The sequence below is a fragment of the Notolabrus celidotus genome, chromosome 20, assembly GCF_009762535.1.
Source record: "Notolabrus celidotus isolate fNotCel1 chromosome 20, fNotCel1.pri, whole genome shotgun sequence".
NCBI classification, from domain to species: Eukaryota; Metazoa; Chordata; class Actinopteri; order Labriformes; family Labridae; genus Notolabrus; species Notolabrus celidotus.
The window spans coordinates 11,840,720-11,867,313 of record NC_048291.1 but is presented as its reverse complement, the minus strand read 5'-3'; the positions used below and the strand labels follow the sequence as shown (position 1 = coordinate 11,867,313).

At 40.7% G+C, this 26,594-nt stretch overlaps 1 protein-coding gene across 1 annotated transcript in view; it reads right to left on the bottom strand.

Moving 5' to 3' along the window:
- The window catches only part of LOC117832915 (protein kinase C alpha type-like), a 130,421-nt gene that overhangs the window by 37,563 nt on the left and 66,264 nt on the right, over nt 1-26,594 (bottom strand). Inside the window, 1 exon segment of the mRNA XM_034712238.1 lies at nt 914-1,025. Coding sequence (XP_034568129.1) covers nt 914-1,025 — 112 coding nt within the window.

Below are 26,594 nucleotides of genomic sequence, written 5' to 3'. Positions count from 1 at the left end.
CTCTCTCTCTCTCTCTCTCTCCTCTCTCTCTCTCTCCTCTCCGCTCTCTCTCTCTCTCTCTCTCTCTCTCTCTCTCTCTCTCTCTCTGTCATTCACACACACTTCAAGAGACCAGAAGGGAGAGACAACATTTGTTCCTCCCTGCTCCCTCTTTTGTCCCTTGCTGCCCCTTTAACTTTTCTAAAGTATCCTCGTCCTCCTCCTGCTTACATTCCATCCTCCCCTCTTCAACCATCCATCTTGCCTGCTCTCTCTCCTCCCTCTGCTCATATGAGTTCGTCAGGCTGACATGCTGGGAGGAGATGAGGAGAGACGAGAAATAGGGAAGCAGCTCATAATAACAGTGGGCCCCCCGCATCAATTTGTTCTGGTGTGCTCCTATTACCATCTGTGATGAGGCTGCCACCGGAGACCCACAGATGGATGGACAGAGTAACAAGAGGAGAGAGGAACGGTGGGTATAAATGAAGAAGACGTGGACAAGGGAAGCAGAAGAGCTACAGAGGTGGGGTATGAAAAAGGAGGGAACAAAAGGTTAGTAGGAATTGTAGGAGTACAGAGAGAGAAATTGGGAGGCAAAGATGATAGTAAAAGAAAAAGAAAAGGCAGAGGGAAGAAGAAGTTGAGGGAAATGCAGTTGTGGATGAGGTCAAAGAAAGAAGAAAGAATGGAAAAAGGAGTGTGGGTGGAAAGAATGGGAGCGTAGGGAGGATGAGGTGGGAGGGGGTATTCTGCCTGGGCTGCAGATGTGGCTGCATGAACAGTACCAGTCTATTCCCATCTGTTCTCATTAGAACAGGCTCTACCGGCACACCATATTGGACACAGGTGCACACACACTGTCTCTCCTAAACAAACACACACACACACTCACTCCCACACACAGGCAGACAGGCAAGGTGTGTGTACTCACTGTCACATTTCATCCCTTGGTGTATGAGTCCGTACAGCAGAGAGCCGCAGTGGTCGCAGAAGGTGGGACTGCCGTACGTGTGGATCTTGAACTTGTGCTTGCTTCTTGGGTCCTGGGCAACAAAAAGAGGAGCGAGAAGGAAGAACCACAGAACTATTAGAAACCAGTGAGCTAATGGAGGTTAAATTTTTTGTATACATGTCATTTTCAGAAAGAAGGTGAACGAGGCTGACCCAAATATCATTCAAGCTGCAGAAATTGAGCATGAATCAAAGAGTTGGACAACTTAATAAAATGTGTCTTTTTGATGGAGAATGGTTGATGGCTAATGGACCACACTTTTTCAGTACTTTTCTATTGTTCTGACCATTTAAAGCGCTTGATACTTCAAATCTGCCTTCATCTTTTCCCACACATACTTTCAAACAATAATGGCTGATGCTGCAAAGAAGCAATCTGCCAATCAGACACTAAGCTGATGTCATTAACACAAATACACAACACAACAACCATGCCTTTAGGGGCAATTTACAGTTCAGTGTCTTGCACAAGGACATCTGAGGACTGCAGGGGCCAGTGACTGAACCACCAACCTGTCAACTAACCATCTCAACCACTGAGTAAACTGTCAGACAGGAACCTACATCCCAACAGTTAGCTGCACCGTCATATCTAGGTAGGAAATCTGCTTCTGTAAATGGCAACACCAACTTTCACTTATCACTCACCTCCCTGTAGTAAGTCCTAATTGTCTTGCCTTGGTGACATATTCATAACCAACTTTCTCATGAACTACATTAACTTCAGTGGTGATTGGGTTCAGAAGTTCAGCACTGAATATTATTCATATGCAGATTGAATTGAGGATGGTTACAGTCAACAGGTTTAACCCACCTGTTATGTTCCGGGTCAGATTGACCCATTTCAAATTTCAAAAGAAGAAAAAAAAAAAATTGTTACCTTTTTTTGGGAAATAAAAAATGGTTAATTTCACATATTTGCAACCCCCCCTGCATGTTTATATTACACAGATACTGTTCGTGGGTCAATTTGACCCGGCATTCTGTTCCCATGGGCAAACTCCACCCACATCGAGTGAACACTCAGCAGGGGAGGGGCAAAACATATCAAGATTCTCTGAAAGGGAGTCTATACTAACATTATACTTTTTAAAGTTTTAAAATACATTTTCATGAAAACGAGTGAATTATCCACATTGGACTATGAATTGTGATAATTAAAGAACGTCATTGCACTAAATATTGATTTAAATGGTTAGTAATGGAGTTAATGATGAGATAAAAAAATTGTTTATTAGGATTTTTTGGGGTTTTGACACTTTTGGAAAACTAAATATGCCCCGGGTCAAATTGACCCAGGCACATTATTGCTGTTCCTGAGAAACGAACATAACAAGGCAATTAAGAGCTTGCTTGAGTGACCGTGTTAAGTGCATGATTGCCAAAATGGATATCCCCCACATAAGCAGGATCAAAGTATGAAACAGATACCCAGAAGAAGTGCACAAGTATATATCAGTGTTATCCTGGAAATAGTGGGAATTATGCTAACAAAGCTTTTCTCACTCTTATTTTCTGAAACATGAAATCTTCTTTTCCATGGCTTTAATCCTTTCCCTTGCTGGTTGACGCTGCAGTGGGCCTATTTTTCCTGGACATACTTCAAATTTTCCCACTTTTAAAAGGTAAACGTTAATCAAAATTCCTTTACTTCTTAAGGTCACAAAGCCCTCAGATGAATATTCAATAGGAGTAAGAGAGGGGATGAAGAGGAATCCCTGAAGGCTTCACTGTTATCTCATGAAAAAAGTAGAAAATGTTTCATTATAACTTAAAACATTACAACAATAGAGAACAACACAATATAAATGGACCTTTCTTACATGATCTGTTTATTACTCATATTCAGTGTCTCCATTAATGGAATAGATAATCGCAGAAAGGCTCTTAAGCTCCGAGTTGCCTCACTGACACACTGAACAGCCCGTCACTTTCATTTTACTATGCACAGGATTGATTAGTATTGACTTTGCAAATCACACTATGAATAATCTGCGTCATAACCATTAAATCATTATTGGATCAGATTGACTCAAGCAAAGAAGGAAAGATAGATCCAGATGGAAATGTCAGGCCGTTATCAGTACGTGGGAATGTGTCAGGTTGGAGTGTTTTCGTGCTTAGTGTCAGTTCTCTCCATCTTGTCATTCTGGAAGCCTTCCCTGCATCCTCCTCGTTTCAGCCTTCAGATGTAATTAAAGCACGAAAACACACCGTACCGCAATTGTGTGCTGCCAGGAGCAGTGTAACTGTTGTTCGTGGATGGAACATCTGGCACTGAGACTGTACAAAAATCAAGCTGATGAGCTAATGACGGCTTGATGAAGGTGAAACTGAGGCGAGCCTTTAGCCTCCTTGCTTGTGTGTATATAATGCTTGTGGGGACTTCTGTCGCAAACCAAATTGCCCCTTGGGGACATTAAAGATTTTCCAAATCCAAATCCTCACTAACAGCTACACTGGGTGTGTATGTGGCTTTCAGGGCTTCGACAGCCGGCCTCAAGTGGACACTCAAAGAACTGTAGCTTCCCAAATTAAACTGATCATTTCCTCTGATGTTAAGTAAAAAGTAAAGTAGCAGCCACTGATTGAGTTTTTCTGCCTTGTTGCTAGGGGCAGGAATTGATACGATTTTATCAATGTCAATGCCATTGTCGATTCTGCTTATCAATCAATCCAATTCCTTATCAATTCTCATAACGATTCCTGAGTATTTTTTTGGAGGGGAAAAAAGTAGTTCTACACAGTATTCCGCACCAAAAGCAACCATTTAATTTTTTCCAAAATTATGTCTGCACAAGACTGAACATGAACATATTCAACTTGAATAATAGGTTGACCTCATTCTCGGCCGCAAGAGTCCGGACGTGGCCCCTCGAGCCTTGAGGAAAATACTTTGAATCTGGAGAGGAAAAAAGCTTTTCTCCGGGGTCATCGCGGAGGTATTTTACCCGCTCTCGGTGCCTAATTTTCGTCCACGTGAATGGGGACGTGGCCCCTCGAGCCTGAGTGAAAGCGTCTTGACTTCAAAAGGGGAGAGGTAGACGGGGTTCGCCTCCCCGACGTAAACATGCTCACATCAAACCCTTCTCCACTTGGGCCTGACGCAAACCCAAGCTTCAAGGCCAAGTCAACAAACGCTTCAGTATCGATAACATTTGAGGTGTACAATTCTGATGGAATTGATCAATTGGAACCGGTTCTAAGTCAGATCCGGTTTTCGATACCCACCCCTACTTGTTGCTGTCAGAATCTGTGACATTTCCATCCTGAAACATCCCCCTAACCCATGCTGTTATGTTTAGTGTTTACTTCATGCGCCATCCTCCATTTGATAGATTTCTCTGTCGTAGTGTACAGTTTTTGTGTCTTTAACCTCTTCTGTCTGCTTTTTTTGTCTTTATTTCTGACAGTTAAAAAAACCCAACAAGTTAGCTGGACTTACGCCACAGTCTGTGATTCAAGGCGTATTCACAGTAAAGGTGTTCTGTCATGAAATAACATACCTTTAATATGGAGTGTTGAACAATGAGAATCAAGTACTTAACAAAGCTTAGTGGTCATAGTTCATATGGCACTACTCTAACTTTTATTCCATCCATTTTTAATACTCAGAGGATGTACAGTTCTTACAATCTGAGAATCACTCAGGCAGCCATAACAACTCCTGCCTTTATCAGTGTCTGGTCTCCAAGCAGGAATAGTCTTGGTGATATAAGTACTGTTAAGCCTGTTTTTTTTATTGTAGTTTTGTGAGAAATGCTTTGAATGTGTTTTTATTTTGGCTGACATCCATTTATAGTTCTATAATTCGTGATGGGATCTGCCAAGTCATATTTGTTGGATTGATTCATATTTCCTCCAGTCAGTATTGTAATAGCTCAGGTAAGCTAACTTGTACAAACACCACAAAACAAACATGGTTGTATTTAAAGCCCTACAAATGAGGGAGGATAAACCTCCACCAGCCTCACACCCATCACGCTGCAATCTGTCAGAACAACTCTGTGTAATTATACACACCACTGACAGAGTATTGGGCCCACATGTGTCTGAAAAGTGCTCATTTTTCATGACCACGCTAAATCAGACAAATAACTGGATGGCAGAAGAAAATGAGGCAGTGACATGGCAACAGAGCGGCACAGAGGGAAAGGTGTGTGTTAAGGAGGAGGGAGTTGTTGGGTGCTCTGGGTGTGATTGACAGGGGAGTGAGTCATTGGTGCGAGGGTCCCCTGAAAGTCTAATTAGCATGTTCTCTTTTTGGAGAGCTGGTCTATTTATAGCTCCTTCCCCCTCGCCTTTTCCTGGAGGCTCTTTCTCGAGAGAAAAAAAGAAAACAAAACAAAAAAAGAGATGGCGCATGGTCATGCCCCTCGTGTCCAGACTCTACTCTCCTGGGTCCCCCTCCTTCTGCAAACCATTTTCGCCTCTTTTCCAGCATGATAACTCCTTCTTTTCAGCTTTTTAAAGTCGGGAACATTGGGTTTATCTTCAAAGAAACTTGCTGAGTGGACAACAGACACCAGGGACTCAGGGAGCATCAGAGGGGATACTATCTCTCTGCTCTCTATTACTTTCTTTTTATTTGACTTTATCAGACTCTGTTCATTACCTTCCCTCCAATATCCTGGGAATGCTGGATATTTTTTACTTTGTTACAAGCCCTCTCTATCTCTCCCTCTCTTCTATTTCATTCTTTACTGTGTCATTGTCTCCTTGTCTGTGCTCCCCGTCTCCTGGAAGTCATGGGTAAAATGAAAATGGCAGGGTTTCCTCTCACAGTCATCCAAAGCGACTCAGTACAGCCCGTTGCACGGAGAGGCTGGGTGCGAAGACAAAATCTGTTCAGCCAGCAGGCTTCTGTGTGTGTGTGTGTGTGTGTGTGTGTGTGTGTGTGTGTGTGTGTGTGTGTGTGTGTGCGTGTGCGTGTGCGTGTGTGTGTGTGTGTGTGTCTGCATGCGTGCTTGCATTTATTCCACCCTTAAGGCCATCTCACAGCCTCCAGTTGGTGCAAAAAGCCAGGAAAGCACAGATGCATGAAACAAGTGAAGCTTAGACACAAACACAAAACTCTCCTTTGTGTCTCTGTCTCACCTCTGCTGAACCAAAATTATCCGCCTCCCTGCTATCAGTCTCCTTACTTTAGAGGCATTAAGACTTCATGAAACACAAAGACTGCAAAAAGAGGAATCACATCCCCCCCAAAATACAACATACAGCTAAACCAAAACCTCTTAAGACAGAACATGGCAGGCTTACCAGAGAAGCACTGTAAAACTGCACTGGCCCACTATTTTATTTGCAAAACCCAAACGTACTTACATAATTAGTAAATGGAGTGCTGCAGGAATAAGCCTTTCAAACTTGGCTGCCAGTTTGCATCTTTGAACTTGTACTTCCCTGCTTTTGAGGTAAAAGAGCCGTATAAATGTGTTTTTCTGTCTGATGCCTGTTTTAAAGTCTGTGGTTAACAGAGGTATCCAAGATTTTCTCTTATTCTAAAACAAACATTCATAATTTACGTCAGTGAATATCCCATTAGAGAATTTTGAAGCTTTAGAGGTCCTTTTAAAAGGACTTGAAAGGTAAGCATCACCGCGCTGACCACAGGCGATTTGGAAGCTTTAGAAGTGCTGATGCTGAAATCTAGTTTGTTTGAAGCATAACTTTTAGTTTTGATTCATTGCATTTGTAACATTTTACAAAAGGAGTTCATTTGTGACCATGGCTTTCTGATCAAAACCCAAAAGTATCCTAAACTTTTGTTGACACAGAGTTTATTCTCTGCCATAATCCAAAATTCAGCAGAGCTAACTTCCAGGTTGGCTTACAAATCTGATCATTCATAGAATCTGTCCATGTGTGGTGTGCTGTGTTGGCCATTTGGCTGCACTCCAAACACAATAGGAGTTAAACTTTTAAACATATTATTAGATTGTGTGGGATCTCTCACATTTTCAACAACAAAAACATTTTAGTGTGTGCCAGGCTTAACCTAAACCTTAAAAATTGACACATCAATCAAATGTATATAAAATCAGTGGCTTTTGTTCACAGTTGGCAGAACCATAGTTTCAAGTCACTTAAAATGAAAAATAGCCAGTTTAGCCAGTTACTTTCTCTGTTGTGATTACGCATTAATCTGAATATTATGCAGAGTATTTCAATGTGCAAACACTTAAAGAGGCATCACTTTCATCATGGCCCACACTGTCACATTAAAATCAAGCAAACAAACTAAAGAAGATATTTTTGATTTTTTTCTGCAGAGTCATGGGGGTGAAGTTTCAGGGAGGTAATACGGAGAATCTGTAAAATTGAGAAGATTGAAGGAAACTCTTCCTCTTGCCAGTACACTTTGCTGTACATGTAAACAACAGGCACTATATGTGAGGAGTATGCATGCATCAAAAGCACACACATGTGGTCCCAAAAAAAAAGTTTGCCATTGACCTGAGGCAGCGGTAGGTAGAAAAATATAAACACATTCAATGAGTAAAAGTGAATTAGAGTTTACAAACAGCTTGATAGCTCTATCATTTCTATCCTCACAGCCCTTTACACCCTGGATATATGATGCTGTTCAGGGGAAAGATGCTGGCGTTCAAACTGTTGACATAAACAGACAGAGCTGCTGAGGCGAAACCAGGGGGAAGTTGCTTCCAGTGAGGCGAGATGATGCCACTGCCAAATTCCTCAGAGCGTAACGAGGATCACATCAAGCAGAAGAGGAGGAAGAAGTCGATGTTGAGAGCAGAGCGACAATGAGTCAAACACATTGACTCAAAGCTAATTATAGTCAGGCCCTGACTGGCAGCCACAGCAAGAGGTAGCATTAACTAAATACTGATTAACTAGATCTCAGTTAAGATGTGAGCTAAAGGGCTGATGGGATTTATGTCTGAGGTTAATTGGTTAACAGGCGACACTTCTGAGCTAGATTCACGCCAACATACAAATGAGGTTGAGGGCTCAAAACTGAGAGTGAACAAAGGAGCTTGATTCCAGTGCCATTCCTTTGTCTCCAAAGCGACTCATGGCATTTCTAGAATTTTCCTACAGCATCCAGTAATATTCAACTTCACTAGGAGTATGGAATTGCACACACCCTTAAAACTTAAAGGTGCACTGAAGAGCATTCATGAAATCAAAGACATTTTTAAGTTAAAGCTGGGGATGGTAGTCACGGAAAACTAGCATGAATCTGCCCCCGCTCACATGCACGAGCGCCGCTGATTTGCGACCTTATGATCTCAACTGATTCAAAACCGGTATTTTTTAAATAAATCTTCTAATTTCTGCACATATGTCTGCCTTCCTTTGTTTTATAGAAAACTGAACTGAGCTATTCACTTTATCCGGACCTCCCTATTGCAATTAAATCTAAAGACCACAAATGCATTGTGTGTTTTCTTGTGTATTTGTGTCTCTGTGTTGGTCTTAGGGGCTCAGGGGAGCAAAGTGAACAACTGTACAGTTGCTATGGTGATAATGGGTTAGGGCAAATTCATTGAAAGTCAACAGGGAGAGAGCAAACAGAAGAGAGACGAAGGAAAACAAGTAGAGAATAATCACTCAGTGATGTTAACGCTTGATGAAAATAAGTGTGTGCACATTCTTTGTGCAAACACCAACTACTGGAAAGAAACCCAGGAAGGACACTATGAAAGAATTCAACCATGGAGCGATGGCGACTCAAACGATGATGATGAAATGTTCACTTTCCTCAAGGCTGAAACTCAGCTGCACGGCTGAGGGGGAAAATCATGCAGGGATTTTTATAGCCACAGGGATTCTTGTTTACTCTCTCTTGGTTGTGTCCCCCCACAACAACAACAACAAAAAGTGCTGTCAGGCTCGAATAAACACACACACAGACACAATGACACACACATACACACAAAAACACACACACAAACACACACACACACACGCACACACACGCACACACACGCACACACACGCACACACACACACTGCCTACAGCCTTGACTGAACACTCTGACCTGCAGGGTGAAGGGTGAACACAGTGTATTGCACTCAATGACTGGTTTAAAAAGAGCATGTGTGTGATTCCATCTGTTAAAATGAGGGGGAAAAAGCCAGAGAGGAAAGTGTTTAGTGTTTGTGAGCTGCTGAAATAAGGCAGAGAGGTACAAAAGTTGTTAGTGGGGGAAGATGAAAAAAGATACGTGCATCTGATGGTCAGAAATATAAAGGAGTGAAAAATAGAGAACAACAGATCTGGAGATGTAAAATGACATGCACATAGATCAGATGCATGTCAGCGACAAGGCTCAGCAGTGTGTGTGTGAGTGTGTCTGTGGGTGTGCAGGTGGATGGCATCAAAGCCGTCAGCCAGCCACACTGAACACGCTCCTGTCCACAATGTTCAGACAAACTCTGTCAATTACAGGGAGGGAGGACGGACTGCTTCACCTGCCGAACCAGCTGCCATCACTGTGACCCTGAAGGAAAACATCTCTGTGTATTTATTTCACAACCTTTAACATCTAAAATAAAAGTTATGACAGTGAAAAAATGATGACTGCTTTATTTGGAGGTAAGTACAAACTTGCTAAACTTACAGACACTTAATGGCCTGGGACTATATGACTAACACTGATGACAGCACCCAGTCATCAGCTAAAAAAGTTTCTAGCTCCCAGGTTTTCTTCAAGTTGTCAACCCTCTGCACATGTTGGATTAAGGTTTCTCTTCCTTTGCTCACACTCTACACTTTTTTAGCAAATCTGCATTTTTGCATTGAAAAATGTAAACAACAGAAATAAAAATAACTTTGGTTGAAGTTTGGAGAAACAAAAATAGGGAAAGTCAGACACAGTTTTGATCCCTGAATTGCTGAGTTTCCTGGCCCTGACATTGACATATTTCGCAGTAACATAGTAGACGATGATTAATGATGGCTTCAAGGTCAAAAACACTCTCTTAATTCATAATTAGAGAACACACATATTAAATTTGGTCCTTGTAATTTCAAATATGACACAAGGTTGTAACCTTCAGTTGCTGTCAACCCGGAGTGAAATAGATTAGTCCTGAGAAGAGATGTGTGACTAAAAAACCCTTGCTAGTCCACATCAAAATACAAGTCAGTTAAGTTATTAATATTTTCATTACTGTAAGTCCAGAATACATGTCATGTGTTGTGTCTAAGTTTCAGATCAGCCACAAACCACCAGCCAGGGCTGTAGTCCCACTTAATGGCTATAATTCTGTAATTCTCTACTACACAGAAGCAAACCAGCACAGATTTCATATTGCATCTCGTAGCACGGTATGGTTTGGCAGTTATTTGATCTAACAAATGAAGTTAAACTTGTATGTAGGCAGTGTCTGGTTAAATTGGCATTAAACCACTCTACGTATGCATAACCAGCACAGACTAACCAGCGAGGAGGACAGATGGCTGCTAACATGAGCCACACTCATCAAACCAATAAACGTTGTTGACTTGCAGACTGTGATCCCATGTTAAGCCTTGTTAAATAATAAACGGTACTCAATGTGGACTGTTTTCTGTGTTTTTCCTTACTTTTGAACTAGTTGGTTGTTCCGAATTTAATTTTTGTTTAGTGGCCTTGGAACATCCCTGCGCTGCACATATATTTAGCGTCCAAGAATAGCGATAAAATAAAAAGGATTTCTGACAGCAAAGAAAAGCGCCGAAAAATATCTCAATAGAGCCTGCACTTACACTAATTCTTCAGGTCGGAGGTTCAAAACATAAGCTTAATTACGTGTTAAAGCCGACCTCATCTACAATGGTTGATAGCCTAGTTTGCTTTCTGGTTCTCTGGCTGGATTCTCGACAAAGGGGTCGAGCTGACCGGCATCCCCTGTGGGTAATACACTTACTATAACCAAGTAACTCATCCAATCCCACTTTAAAAAATGTAACTATCACTTTAATGATAGCTCTGGCAGTCTACATCTGCATTCACTTAATGTAAATGGATGGTGATTGATACAAATTGAGGAAAATGTTAGCCTGCATAAAGCTTTAGTCACATGTCTAAAAGTTTGCTGAAGACACCACGTGATGCATTACCATATTTAAAATGCTCTGGTTATTAGTCTGTAGATTTTTATGATACAGTTCAGAGTACCTAGTACAAAAATGTTCATCAAATCATCACTCATCAAGTACACACTGAGCTGTTAAGACCCTGGCAGCTATCCGAAGCTCAGGGTGAAGATCGGCTTCAAACAATACATCGTGTCGCTGGTAGCACCTCATCTGTCTAGTAACACTGATACAACCAATAATGAAGCTGTGACTCAGTAGAAAAGAAAAGAAGAGAGATGATGGAGGGCGGGGGAACTGACAGGAGATACATCAAGAGAAGAAAACAGCAGCAGACACAATGAATGAGGGCAAGAAAAAGGCAGATAGGAGAGAAAAAACACCTTGTCAAAAGTCAAAGATAGCTGGTGCTACTACTGGTTTAAAAATGGAAAAATGACCGGCTTCTTCATCTTCATGTCACTTCACTTTTATCTCACAGCGAATGTTTCACACGAGGGAGAAGACGCGCAATGACACCTACGACTGTGTTTGTTGTCTTCACGTTCATCTACATCTCCACAATCTGTCAAGGGACAAACTGGCACCTGTATTGACAATCCATCACTGATTTAATTAGAGGGAAGACATCTCTTTCTCTCCTCTCTCTCCACCTGCCTGTCAGTGTTTAATGGGCAGTCAAATTATCCTACAGTAGCCTTGTTATGTGCATGACAGATTTAAAGTTTACTACCTGGAAATCCGGTAGTAAATACAACTGTGAGCTAAAGACGTGCTACAAGGTTGTTATTATTTGATAGTGTGCTGTTTTAAGACTAACATAAAGGTTATGTGTTTCCACTCCCTGCCTGTTGTCTTGGCAGTAAACGTCTATCTTGTGTCACGCCATTTGTTGTGTGTCTCCTCATGATGTACGCTTCTCTGGTCTTGTTGAATTAAACATCAAACAGCATTAGGATATCAAACACGCCACTCACATGCTTGCATATATGTGCAAGCACACGCACACACATGGAGACGCGCAGGAGATATGATAGAGCTCATTAGTGAGAAATGGAGCAGAAGCAACGTCAGCACCCTCCATGCAAGCACAGTTGATTAAGGGATCCAGGGATTTTTTGATGATGAGGTGTGTAGTCCATTATGGAGATGATTCTGTATGTACCAGTTATCTGAGAAGAAGTAGGTCTCTAGAGTATTTTAGAGAGTGATATGTCTTCAAATACCCCCTCATACACACTGTTATGTAACAGTTTGCAATCAAACGTTTGATCTTGGAGAGGCAAGCAGTGGAAGAAGTACTTGGATCCTTCACTAGAACAGCAACACAGACTGAAGGGAGGCCCAACTTTAAAATCTAACAGAGATATTATCAGGAGGAATAACTTAACACAAACGGGTGCACCTAAAGTAGAGTGTCCTGCACATAGATTTGCACCCTGTGAGTGTATATAGAGAATAAAGTGACATGTTCTGCTTTGGCCTTGAGCAGTTTTCAAATGAGAACTCTAAAGGAAGAACTTCTCTGGGAATCAAGCTAGATTGTTTAAAGTGTCCCAAGACACAAAGGTAAGAACTCACTGCTGTAATGCCTCACAATCTACAGTATCATGTTTTTTCCCCATAAAATCTCAAGCTGAAAAAATACTACAAACTAGGGATAGAACGATTATTGGCGCCGATATTTGGCATTTTGACACGTATCAGCATATCAGCCGATAAGAGATCAATTTAAAACTGGGTTATCTTGGCCCAAAATTCACTCAATCACGTGGCAGAAATGACACCGTCTGCACAAACTCTTTTCTCATTGCAGGGGAGCAGGATCCATTGTGGCCCCTACAATTACTAGTGATTTAAAACTCATACAACTCCACCTCAAGAAACTAAAATACCCACATAAAACAAAAATAAGTGAAAGATTAACATTTCAGTTATATTGACATTTTGGAAAACTTTATTTACTGTAGAAAACTTTAGGGAGCTATTTATTTGTTTAAGTTTTCATTGAACTTTATAAGACATGCTGCTGAGCCTAGGAGCTCCCTGCACTTTTTGTTAGAATGTTAAAACAAAGATGTCTATTGTCTAAGATAAGATAAAAAAAACCTTTAACATGTTGCAAATCTGAAAAGCTGTTTAATAAACATATGCTTAAAGGCATTTAAACGAAGTTAAGTGTTGGAGTTTGTTTTATTCAAAATTTTGACACCAACATTTTCCCTTTTACTGCAAATGAATATTGGCTCCAAATATAATTTATCGGCCTCCTTGACTACTAATAATCGGTATCTGTATCGGCCCTGAAAAAAACATATCGGTCTAACTACAGCAATTAACAGAATTCTTACTCATCAAAAAAAGGAAGCCTTTGCAGAAAGTTGCAACACTTGCAAATGGCTGCAATTTAAATATATTTTAAGTTTTTATTTTATGGACGATGATTTTTTGCACTTATGAATTACACTCAGGCTACATCATAATGAACAAACTAATATGGTGGTCAATCTCTAAAGGTTTTTTTTGTGCCAACCTGAGCCATGCAACTACAATAGAGTTAGCTTTAAAAAATAACAGTGTATTATTGCAACATTTACAAAATGAATGTGTTGGTACACTTCTCAAAGAAAGATAAATGGAAATAATAGCTTGCAGAAAAACAGAGATACTTCAGTGAAATGCAACTGTACTGAAGTATACTACTGCCTAATTGCACTTTGTTATTTTCTATCACTAACAGAATAAACATGCAGCACACGGTCAAATTAAACCGAGCTGATACAGGTGTTGCTCCCTCAGTCTCTCTCTGTACACAACAATAAGCAACAGAGGTGAGATCCTGCATTCAGATGCATTAACACAGAACCGCTGAACCCCACACAAGCTTTCATCACAGCCCAACTTTCATCATCAAACGCTGCATTTAATTAGACTGACTACAATATGAGGCTTGCTTTTGTGAGCATGTCTGTGAGCCTCTCTCTCTCCTGACATACAGCCACTGCTCAGCTTTTTGTTGCTGTTTTTACACAGGACAAGTGGAGTGGCCTTTCAACTTGCTTAAGTATCAATACTTCCTGGGTGCACAGCCATCTGTCGGGAGGTCTCTGTGTACAGCTGCAGTGGTCAGGATCCATTAGGAGACTGTGGTGGTGGTAGCTCAATCTCTACTCGGCTGTAATTGAGCCAAATGGTTGTGAGAGAAGCTGAACTTTTCAGAGGGCAGTTGACTTTATAGAGAGGTGGTGGAGAATCCCACTTATAGTAACAGGAATCCAGGCCAGCCATTGTGATTACAACAGGGCAGCACTAAATGCTACAATATGCAAAAACAAGGGACACCTGCTTCTTTACAAGTGCACAAATAAATCAGACTTGTTAGACAAAAAGCCTCAGAAAACCTCAGCAGATGTCGGTTGCAACATTTTAAATTTGTGAATCACGGAGTATTCTTGTTAATTAGACTGGGAGTAGGTTGAAGCTGAATTATTGAGCATGTTTACATCTCTGAACTGCTCTTTCTGTTTGTTGTCTAATAAAAACTTGATAGCCACACTGAGCGCATCAAACTCTAATGACCTTTTATTTTACTTTATAGTGAAATTAAACTGCACTCAGGTGTTTCCACTGTACATTCATAGACAGGATTCCGTTTTGGAAAGCATCCCTGTTTAATGCGAACTGTGCAGTAACTTTTGAAAAACAACTCTTCTTTAGCTTCATGAGCAGTTTTCAGATTTTGGCAATGTTTACACAGTCCAATGAGATTTGAAATGATTCATGCAGCTTTTAGAGTGCAGATACTTAAACCAATGAGGGAACACATGATGTTTTAGTTAATCCATCCATCCATTATCTATACCGCTTATCCCATTTGGGGTCCCGGGGGGCCTGGAGCAATTCCCAGCTCTCACTGAGTGAGTGGGGTACACCCTGGCTTGCCAGCCCATCACATGTAGAGACAAACAACCATTCACTCCCACACTCACCTACAGGTAATTTAGGGTCACCAATAAACTAAAAAACATGTTTTCAGACTGTGGGAAGAAGTACGAGCAGCAGGAGAGAACTGATGGATTGATTCATGTTCTCATGGGTTATCATGCGTTGTCCAATTTCATTTAATCTTATAAGACTTCGCATTTACTGATAACATACTTGTAGTGTTATGTTGGGTTATGGTTAGGCACAAAAACAATTTTACTTTGTAATGGGATGGACCAAAATTTGATCACACACATTTTTTATACCATAATTTCTAGTTTAAAAATAATCAGATAAACGTATTTTAATGTGAGAAAGGAAATGTGACTTGGTTTAAAATGACAGGGTCAGGGTTAGTGAGTCCTGTCATCAAGGTTACATGATTTATAATGTTGGCTGTAAAAAAGTAGACCAACAAGAGCCTCCAGTAACGTCCAACATTTTTGCTTCATTCTCATCACCTGACTTCCTTTCATGTGCTATGAGACACAACAAATATGGCCCCTAGAAGGCTTTGTCACATGGATATATGCACATATAATTTCTGAAAACCTGATCCGTAAGACATATATCCTAAAATCCAGTATTGTGAGTCACACCAGTACATGAGGCACGTCTGTTTTTGAGGTTTCTCTCAGAAGGGAAAGTTTTACCGTCTTCCTTTGTGACGACTTCAATTGTTCAATACTTCTTCTAAGGAGTAGAGCCTCATTTCTAGGATAGTGACACAATATTTTAAAAACAGAACTTGTAACATGACTCCTGCTCTCATTATGGATTATATCATGGCAACACTGGACCCTAAAGGCTGGGGAGGTGGACGTATGACCAGAAGGTTTTCATTTCCATCCTCCAAAACATGGAAAGCAAATCTGGATAGGAAATAGATAGCCTCATAGGGTGCCTTTGAGCCATCTGCTGGAGCTACTTGTGGCCATCGCATCAGACTGTGATTGTACAAGGAAGAAGAGAGCATTGATCTTTTTAAAATCTCTACAACAATCTAAATAACGAAACAGTTACAGGAGGAAAACGTTTTTAACATGCTTGTTCTTTTACAAAACTCAGTGTCACTGCTGAGTTTTCTTTCTTTTAAGAAGAAAACTTGTATGTACGTCGCTTTGGATAAAAGCGTCTGCTAAATGACAGTGTAACATTGTAACATTGTAAGCTAAAACCTTTCCAATTAGGAGAACATCATAGTGAGGATTTAACTGAATATGAAACATCATATTATGCAGAAAAGGGACAACACAACACAACCTTTAGAGAGCAGGAAGGGCTAAAAATAAAGAGGTAAGACTCAGACATGCAGAGAATAAATGGTGGCTAAAAATACCCATAAAGTGTTCGCTCTCACCTCTCTTGTTTGCTGTCAACACTTCCATCCGAGCTGACCCCAGCTGTGAATAATTTCACATGTTGTTTGCAAAATCTAATTTCACATGGGCAGTTCTTCAAGGAGCCAAGCCAGCAACTGTTCTGTCATAGAAGTTTAACAAAATCAGAGAAAAACTTTTCAGATCATTTATCACCTGCCTTCCCAGAGTGCATTGCAGCATACAGTGTGTTCAAGCCTTGACTCACGAGAGAACCGAACAACAGGCTGTGAACATACCTGCACGTAAATCACTGCAACATCGCCACTGAAACCAAGGAGGACAGGCCCCAGGTGGCCCCTTTCCCTGCAGAGGCTATATTTAACCAATGCACGACAAGAACACTACAAACAAAGAGGTATCTACAAAACTAGAGGTGGAACAAGAGCATACAGGTGCACACAAACCTTTCCCCCATAAACCTAACTAAATTAATCAGGTCGCTTTATTTTATACTTATATTTATTTACACCCTTCCAGGATTTCGCTTTTGCTATGTTTTTAGTATAAAAGAAGAGAAGAATCCATGTGATCACCACATCTCAACTTCCTCTAGGATCAGATGTCTTATTTCTGTCCCTCACAATCATGTGACCTGATTAAGACCAGGGCTGGGAACGACTAATACACAAGGGTTCAATCCTCTTGAGAAGAAATGTACAATGTGAACATATGTGTCCCTGCGTCTTTACTGTAACACTGGAAAAAATCATTGAGCTGCTGAAACACATCTTTTAAATTACAGTCTGCACCCACAGGATTCAATAATAATCACCTCTTTGATGAATCCCTCGTCTTCCACAGCAATGATTGAGCTTAGCGTAAGTGCTTAAAGGCAGCGTGACGTCAACGAGCAAACAAACTAAGGAAATTGCAGGATGCACGCAGCCTATTGGGTACATAAGAGAGATAGACAGTTAAAGCCATATCAGCATGGGACATAATTACACAGAAGGTAATCCTCTGCGGCCATCTGTGACAATAATGTATTTGCAGGATGTATAGAATTGTGTAGATGTTGTTGGGTCATGACATTTTGTGTGTGTATCATCAGTTTGAGCACAGTGGAATGATTGTAATCACTCATTTGAAAAACCAACATGTATTGTGTATTACTGTTGCGTGGTATCATGCCACATTATAGCACACGATCATGTGTCTTTACCAAAGTTTTGAAAAGTAACAAACAGTAATTGTAGTTTTGTTCTTTGTAGTTTTTCGTGTTTTTTTGTTTCTTGTTTTGTTTCGTGTCGCTTCATGTAGTGATGTTTCGTGTCATGTCCATAGACTGTATAAATAATCGAAGTAGTATCCGTGACGTCATCCATCTGATCCTGAGCGCTGTTTTGAAGCCAGTTGGCAGCGGCAGCCATATTGGAAATGCGGAACTCAACCAGGCATAGTGTGACGTAAAGAGGCAGGGTTTGAGCCTCCTAGCCAACAGCTATGTGTTCCTGTCCGGGAGTCAAGTCAGTCGTGTCCTTATTTGGGCAAAAATTCGTAAATTTAATATCTTCTGAACCGGCGCGTTAGAAAAAAATTCACCCCCCATACAGTGTGTGCCAATAGAGAAATTAGCTACGTAGAGCCAAGCCGTTTTTTGAACCAGGCTGTAAACATGTTTATTAATGCTGCAAAGATCATCTTTTTGAATTGGTGTGTATGTGGTTTCCTGTGTTTCCGCAGCCAGCCTCAAGCAGATTCTCGATGAATTGTAGTTCATAACACTTCTCCATAGGCTTAATATTTTGAGACCAGAGGTTGCCACTTGGTCGTGTTGTGTCGTTTCATGTCGTGTAGTTTCATTTCGTGCCGTGTCGTTTTGTTCTGTGTAGTTTTTCGTGTCATGTGGTTTTGTTTCTTTTTGTTTCGTTTCATGTTGTGTTTTTTTTGTTTCTTGTTTTGTTTAGTGTCGCTTCGTTTAGTGATGTTTTGTGTTGTGTAGTTTCATGTAGTGTCGTTTCATGTTGTGTAGTTTCGTGTCATGTTTTATCCTTTCCTTTTGGCAATCAACTGGTGTATCGTCTTAGTAGGGTTATGTCCTAACAGCCACAGAGCCACCACACTTGTACAGGCACTAGTTTAAGTTTTAAGCCAATGCTACGACCAACCTGTGATGCATGTAATACCCTATGCTGTGGTTCAAACCACTGGCATATTCACTGTGTTCAAGTTGAAAGGATCTGATTTTGTCAAAACATTTAAAAGTGTCCTTCCTCAGCCATTGAAAGTATTTCCTCTTGTTTGCATTGGTACATAATGGACAAAGAATGCACCCGGTGGATCTTCCATGGCCTGGGAAAGAAAGGGACACATTTGTCTGCCACAGTTGAAGAAGCCTTTAAAACAGAGCAGACTTGTTGGGCTGCTGTGAAGCAGTCATTTTTCAAATGCATTCTTCGAAGGATGCAGCCCCTGAATTGGGACAGTTTTATAGAGCGAATCATTTTAACAAATAACAAGCATCTTTTTGAGGGCAAACTTGTTCACCTAGCTTGCTGACTTCCACTATCCCAGGGTTATGCAGACGTAACAACATGCTGGGTCCACACTGGTAATATTTGTATGAATTTGAGACATGTATCTCAAATCCCTAACAGCCCACAACCAACTCTGTGTGGCCTTAAAATGTTGGGAGAAGTGTATCATTAGCAGTCTGAATGCCTCCACATTTTCTAGCTACACTAGAGCCTGATTGTCAGTCAAAAGCTAACACACAAAATCCCCAGAGGCTCAATTGTAGACTCTCTTTTCCAAAATATGTCCAAAAACAGTTTGTCCTAATTTGAACAGAATAAAAAAAACACAATAGCTATGGCAACATCACATTGAAACATTTCTTCACCGATATGGTGAAATTTATTCAAGTTCAGGTTTACTTGGAGCTCTGTGTGTGTCATATGTGAGTAGATATTCCAGTGTAAAACGTCCATCTGTAAGATGTGTGTAGTGTGTTGTGGCGTGCCCCAAACCCTCTGACATTCAGGCTTTCTGCATGTGCGTTTTTATGACCATCTTGCATGCCTTAAAGTGTGTATGTGTATGAGTGTGTGTGTGTGCGTGTGTGTGTGTGTTTGGGTGTGTGTGTGTGTGTGTGTGTGTTTGGGTTATGTCAGATGCCCTGTAGCTGGCAGAGAGTCCACTTTGGCCTCTGATGTTTCTGTGCAGCTTCCAAATGGCAGATGATTACCGCCGTGCCACTTGGTCGTGCCTGCGTGTTGATGCGAAACGTGTGTCCCTCACTATTTACGTCTCCACTATTACATAAGCAACACAGCTGCTCTCTGTCTCTTTGTCTTATTTCAGTGCAAGTGCTGAATATACAGCTTCTGTCCTCGTGTCGCTGGCCTGAACTACAGCCGGTTTACAATTTAACTTCCTCCATCCACCACTGTGGTACGTATTTAAATGAAGCTTTAACATCAACATCAACAGGCCAAAAGATCAACAGCTGACCCGTTCAGTGGGCTGATAATCCAAGAGGTGTTAGTGATATGGGAACATCCTCATCGAGATTATCCATACATACTACACTCTCATGATTACACTGATGATATAAGATGTGTGGGTCACTGCACAGTGCACTCCAGATAAACACACATAGTTTCAGTAAGACCATAGGAAGGCTTTAATTGCACTTAAATTCTCCTGCATCAGCTGAGCCTGTTTCTGTTCATGTGACTGTGAAGGTATCAAATGCACATGTGTAGCGAAGCAAAGTAAAGATGGCAAGCAGGATGTAAAGAAAAAAACTAGAATTGTAGAACGATGAATTTCTTCAGTGAAATTATTTATTGAATTTCAAAAGTTAATAAAAATTAACTACATTTTTTCGTGCATGTTTAAAATTCCATTATTTTCAATTTCAAAGTTCATAATCAGGAACTTATCATGCGGACCTGTCGTCCTAAATGTGGACTAACCTGTTGCCATCCATTTGGCAAGCACTAGTTAGCTTCTTTAAGTTTGTTTCATCCACAGGTCTGTAGTGATTTGAACAGCTCAAAGTAGGTGGTACTTCTGTGATAATTAAATTCCATTTGACTTGTCAGCTGAGCCATCTGGGAGATTTTAAAGAGAAATGTGCCATTATAAAGCAAAGTGGTGTCATTATTTCTCATCACGGCAGCCGCAGCAAGCAGGAATATTCTGCGGTGGCTCAACAACAGTGTGTCGAAGGAGAGAAAATTGCACATTTAAAAGAAATTATAGTTTGATATTATTTTAGGATGAAGAACCAATGAGGACATAAGGCTGAATTATATCTCCTTTAATGACGCACCATCAACCCACCCATGTCACAACCGTCCAATTGCAAAGCCCCTGAATGAATAAAATAATATTTCACACATCACTTTTAATACATTGTAGCCGGACTGATCGATCATTTGATAAGGCAGGAAACAGCAGCTGACATGATTGGGTTCACGACATTTAGAGAATATTTGAGGTTTGGCTGTTTGGGCTGATCTATTCTCATCAGGAGCGGAGTCTCAGACAGCGCTGACTAATGATCTGACGGGCTCGGCCACGGCAGGAGGGATCAGTGACAGCTTAAACAGGCCACAGGGCTTCTGTGCTTACAGAGACAGAGAAAAGGGAGGAGGGTGGAGTGGTGGGAGACACAGAGAGGAGAGGGGATGGTAAAATGAACAGGGGATAAAGATGTGCTGTAAAACCAGATGAGAGGACAGAGGGTAAGGAATGGATGCCATGAAGTGAGAGCAGAGGTAGATGAACAGGGAGTTTGCAGTTAAAACTAATGGATTGTGTAAGGTGTTCCGCTGATTTCACCCCACCCACTCCTGATACACCTTGGGTTCTCTCTTTGGAGCATCCTTGACTCAAAAAGTGTTTAATTATCAAAAAGTGATATGTTGTTGTTGTTGGTTTTTTTTAGCTTTCTCCAGCTTTTCCTGCATCACTCTGAGATGTGTCAATGTGTCAATCCAAGAAACATTTAGAAAAGGCCATCCCTCCTATCGGTACTACTGGGGATGAGAGCACTACTGGAAATTAAAGTTAGTTAGGCCTGCGTCAGCACATTCACACCAAGAGACAGAGAGAGGAGACAACCAATGGAGGAATACAGTCTGATCAGTTATGTGCCTTTCTGTCATGGGGAACAATACTGTCAGGCTTACAGGACCTATCACTGGATGTCAGTGAGTAATCTGCACACCATATTGACACTGACTTGACATTTTAGACATGCACTCCACCATGTAACAATATGTAACGGTGTTAACTCTTAAAAAAATAATAAAATAATCACTGTAATTCACAGAATAGGGACTTTTAAGCTTTCTCTTGAAATGCAAAATAATGGCATTTTAAAGATGGGATCAAAACAGGGATGAATCATGATCAAACAGCAACCGCTTGAGGATGGCTCTGGAAGTACTCGAAACCACATGCACAGAAATTCAAAAGAGCCAATCTTTACAGCAGAAATAAATACGTTTACAGCCTGGTATAAAAAAAAGTGTAGTCTGGTAGTTAATTTCTCGATCAACACATAGTGTACGGGCGTGAATTTTTCTATAACGTAGCAATTTTGAAGATATTAAGATTACAAGTCTTCCACAATGAGAGGCACAGCTGACTTGACTGACAGGCGGGAAAACTGTAGCTGTTGGCTAGGAGGCTCAAAGCCCGCCTCTTTACCTCACACTAGCTCGACAGAAGTTAGTTTGATGTCAGCATACCCAATATAGCTCCCGCCGATGATTGGCTTCAAAACAGTGCTTCAGAAACAAATGGGTGACGTCACGGATACTACGTCCATTACTTGGACAGTCTATGATCACGATCAATCATTGATCAATCGATTAATTTGACAGCCTAAGGGTGAACATCTCAACAGCTGTTGGGAAGATTGCTCAGAAATGTGATCTACTAGAAGCTAAAATCCTCATCCTGATGAATTGTGACAGCTGTGGTGTCCCTTTAACTCTGATTTCACCATAATCGAGCAAACCTAAATGTGTGAAAGGTTCCTACAATCCTTAAATACTAATTCAATCCATTCATTTTTATTTATTGATCCTAACAAAGGTTATCTTTGGTGACTGCCTCGCAGTAACGTGTACTCATTATGATCATATAAGCATGCTACCATAAAACCAGTATGTCTGCACACTTATCACTCTTATCAGGTCATTTAACCTCTTTTTCATTTTAATGGGATCTCATACTTAATCCTAATCCATTACTTTGTGATATGTAGTTGCTAGGAAAGATAAAAATGCCAAGCTAAATCTATAGAAGTATAAAAAGAAGAGTGATCTTTGCTGTGCAACAGATCAAGACGGATTAAAAGCACATCTTAAATCTCTGCAGTGTGATGATAGTATTGTGGATGCATTATGCAAACTAAATGCCGTCTGCAGCTTCTCTAGGTTGATATAGTTTTTAAAGCAGGAACCAGAAATTAATCAGGAGATTAGAGGGATAGAGATATCTGCCTGAAACTGTTTCATCTTCCTAAAGTACCTCCCTCTGCTGTCAGATTTTCTAGCACAGCAGATGCCAAAATGTCCCTGATTTCTGTGGAGAGAAAAAGGCAAGAGCACAGAAGGAGAGTACAGGTCATGTAGATGTAGTCGTCTCAGTGATTTATTTGTCTAAAATGGTGCACAACATTAATTCTGCATATTGCAAACGTGTTTCTGTGTTCTACCTAAGACGACTAAGTAGGACGCTGAATATGGCTGTTCTCTGGGGAGACAAACTTGAGTCATACAGCACCAAATATCCACCAGCAGAATACTGAGGGAGCACGGAAATGACACACATTACTGAAAATATAAATGCACACACTCACACACATATTCACATACCCCTAAATACCTAAACACACTCAGGGGACTCAGTCATGGGCCTTGAGATATTTTCCTCCTAAATAGAGCATTACGTAACCTCTAAGTGTTTGATGAGCCGGCGAGAAAGGACAGGAGGGAGGAAGGGTGAGGAGGGAAGACAGGAGGGGAGGAAAGATCTGTGGGGTGACATCTCCAGTGGAGCAACACAAACCGAGGAGGCTTTTGTTCGAGAGACAGAGACTAAGACCTGAGCTTAGCTTCTCACACAGACGCCTCGTTGAAAAAATAGATTGCTCTGTTTGAGTTGTAGATACAATGAAATATTCAACCATATAATGACCAAAATATAAGAAGATTTTTTTTCCCCTCGACATATATCTGAAAAGGGGGATTGTCGCAAATTCAAGGTCTAGTCTTTTGACAATGTAAAGTGAGTGACGAGTATATCATGACCGAGGCCATCCGTCACTCACAACTACAATGCAAGGGGGAGAAAAGATGGAGAGACAAAGTGATTGTGAGGAACAAAGTGGTTCAAAAGTAGACCAAGTTAACCAACAACTGAGGCAGAGTTATGATGCTAATTATAAGATTATGCCTATCAATGTATCAGTCAAACAACTGTCAAGTAACCAAGAAATATGGTGTCAAAGAGTGTAATACCTGAGGATGGCCAGTCCAAAAACACTCTCTTAAAATGTTAACAGCCCTTACGTAGTCTTCAAAGCAGCTTCTAAGAGACTGATTGTGTTTACCTTGACTTGAGTATCCCGCTTATCAGTCTTAACCTGGTTTTCATCACAGTTGGGAGACGGCATTTACATGCACATGAGGTCACCGTGGCTTATGGCGGGCTTTGCACTACTGAATGCCAACATTGGGTTGCAGATATGCAACCTCATATCTGTCCACAGGAGAAGTGAGTGACAGCAAATATTGAACATGTCCTCAACTCTGACTGGTGTCAGCCTGTCACTGCCATCCCGTAGGACAAGGATGCAATGGAGGAAGATACGTAGCCATAAGTGCAATGAATAAGAAGTAAAACACACTTGTAACCGCTGCCATGTTTGTTTTGCTGAGTCGTCACTTGGCTAAAGCAGCTCCTGTGTATACAGTAGTTAGTCAGCTATTATAAGAAATCTGGGTAAGGCATATACATGCTGTGAAATCCTATTTTTGGGGGGAGTTCCCAAGGTAGCACAACTAGGATAAGGCATTATGCTGGTTTCTGAAAATTGGGTTATGAGGTTTACTGGCCCAAATTTAAAATCAGGATACTTAAAAATCCTGATCAAACTGGGATAATCAAGTCCATAAACACACTCATTGACAGGAGAGTGCTTGAGTATGAAACTGAAAAACTGATCAAAGGCACGTCCATTACCAGAGCTGTCATCCAGCTGAAAGTTTCAGAGGGAGCCTTGGAGCGTATTCTGATCAAGAGTTCAGAATATTCTCAAAATAGGATGTTTGTAATCAACCAACTATCATATTTGGTGAGCATTCTTGATTTTGGAAACAGCAATCAACAAAACAATCCCGAATCAAAAAAAGTTGTGTGCTTCTCTCAAAAATTTTGACAGCAATGGGATAAAAATGTTCAAATACTGTTCAAAGTTTGTGTCTTTGAATTTTAACAAAAAGGGGCAGCTTAAAATATTTAGCCATTTATGATATTTGATGTGAATGTGGGAAATACAATACAATAAAGCCACAGCATAAAAAGGACAAAAGTACTCCTCTGCTGTTTCAACTATGTCTGTTTTCTATTCACTTTGAATAGATTTTTTCCTTGCATCAACTCAGAGGCAAAACAGGTGTGGATGCACTGTGAGGGGCTGTTACATCAAATACTTTTTACAGCAAACAAGTTAACTGGTCGTGACTCACTGTCACAGCAGTAGAATATGGTGCATGACTCCTCACATCCAATTTTAAGTATCACAGTTTACAGCAGAAAGTAGTGCATACTTTTGGACTGAAACTGAGCAAAAAAACCTTTCACACCCCCTTCTTCCCCTCCCACACCCTCCCCCATCTCTCCTGCGGTCCCTCCCTGGTGGTGACATTAATCAGAGGCTGCCTCTGCCTCCAGACTGTGGAATAGGTCAGCTCCCCCCGGCTGCCGTCTGCATGCAAACACACACTGTTTACCAACCTGTCTGTGGTCATACACACACACACACACACACACACACACACACACACACACACACACACACACACACACACACACACACACACACACACACACACACACACACACACACACACACACACACACATAGGCTGGGCCAGGCATGAGTAACGCAGAGACTCACACATTGATAGGTATACACACACCTTCTGCACTGTATTGTAGGTCGATACATTATTCATGACGCTCTCATCTGATAAATTCAATCCACTTGATTATTTTCAAGTGCTAAATAACACACACACTGATTTGTTTTCCATTCTTCAAAAAGGTTTTTTTAGACGTAGAAATTATTGCTATCCTTACTAAAGGTTCACCAGCAAGCAACATAGCTGTATTTCTTTGTTACATCAACTCTTTATAATCACGTGACTATATTACTTTTTGTTGGGACACTGGCATGAATGTCAACAACCCTGTGACAGGTTTAGTTTGGCTTTTAGTGTTTCAAGTTAATGACCCCGCACAGCAGAAATGATCATTGATGTCTTTTTTTGTATCAATTAAATATAGTAGCATGTGTATTACTTCATTTAGGGCTAACTAAGGATCTGTATACAATTTTCAAAATAAACTAATCAGTTCTGTAACAAAGGTTATAAAAACTATCCATCATTAAGTCCTTAAAGCTGTAAGTAGAGATGATAATGATGTGACACATATATATGGACACTATCTAGCACATGAATGGACACCCAGAACTAATTATCTTGCTCCTTTTAGCTCTGTTTTGGTCACCACCGTCCTCTCATATTAAATGTGTTGGGTTTTAGCTATTAGCTATTAATAGTCCAAAATGTAAAATAGTTCTGGACTGACTGTGACTTTCTGCCGTTTCTGTCACGAGAAGGTCATGGACATGGGGTTATTTGAGATTTATTGATGGAATTATTGTCCTTTAATGCTGACAACAACTTTTCTGTGAGGGCTGAGTGCAAATAAAACAAAAAATAATTGCCAGAAAATACACAAAAAAGATGCATAGATTTGGTGATATTTTCTCTGTGAGTTCATATATGTGTTACGTGCAATTACACCTCAGTAATTCTATCAAATTATTTGAGCAATCAGGTTTAATTTCTGTGACATTTTCTCCTTTGTGTTAGTCAGATAGAGGAGCACTCTGGAGAGTAAGAGATGCAAACACTTCCATTTCCAGACCC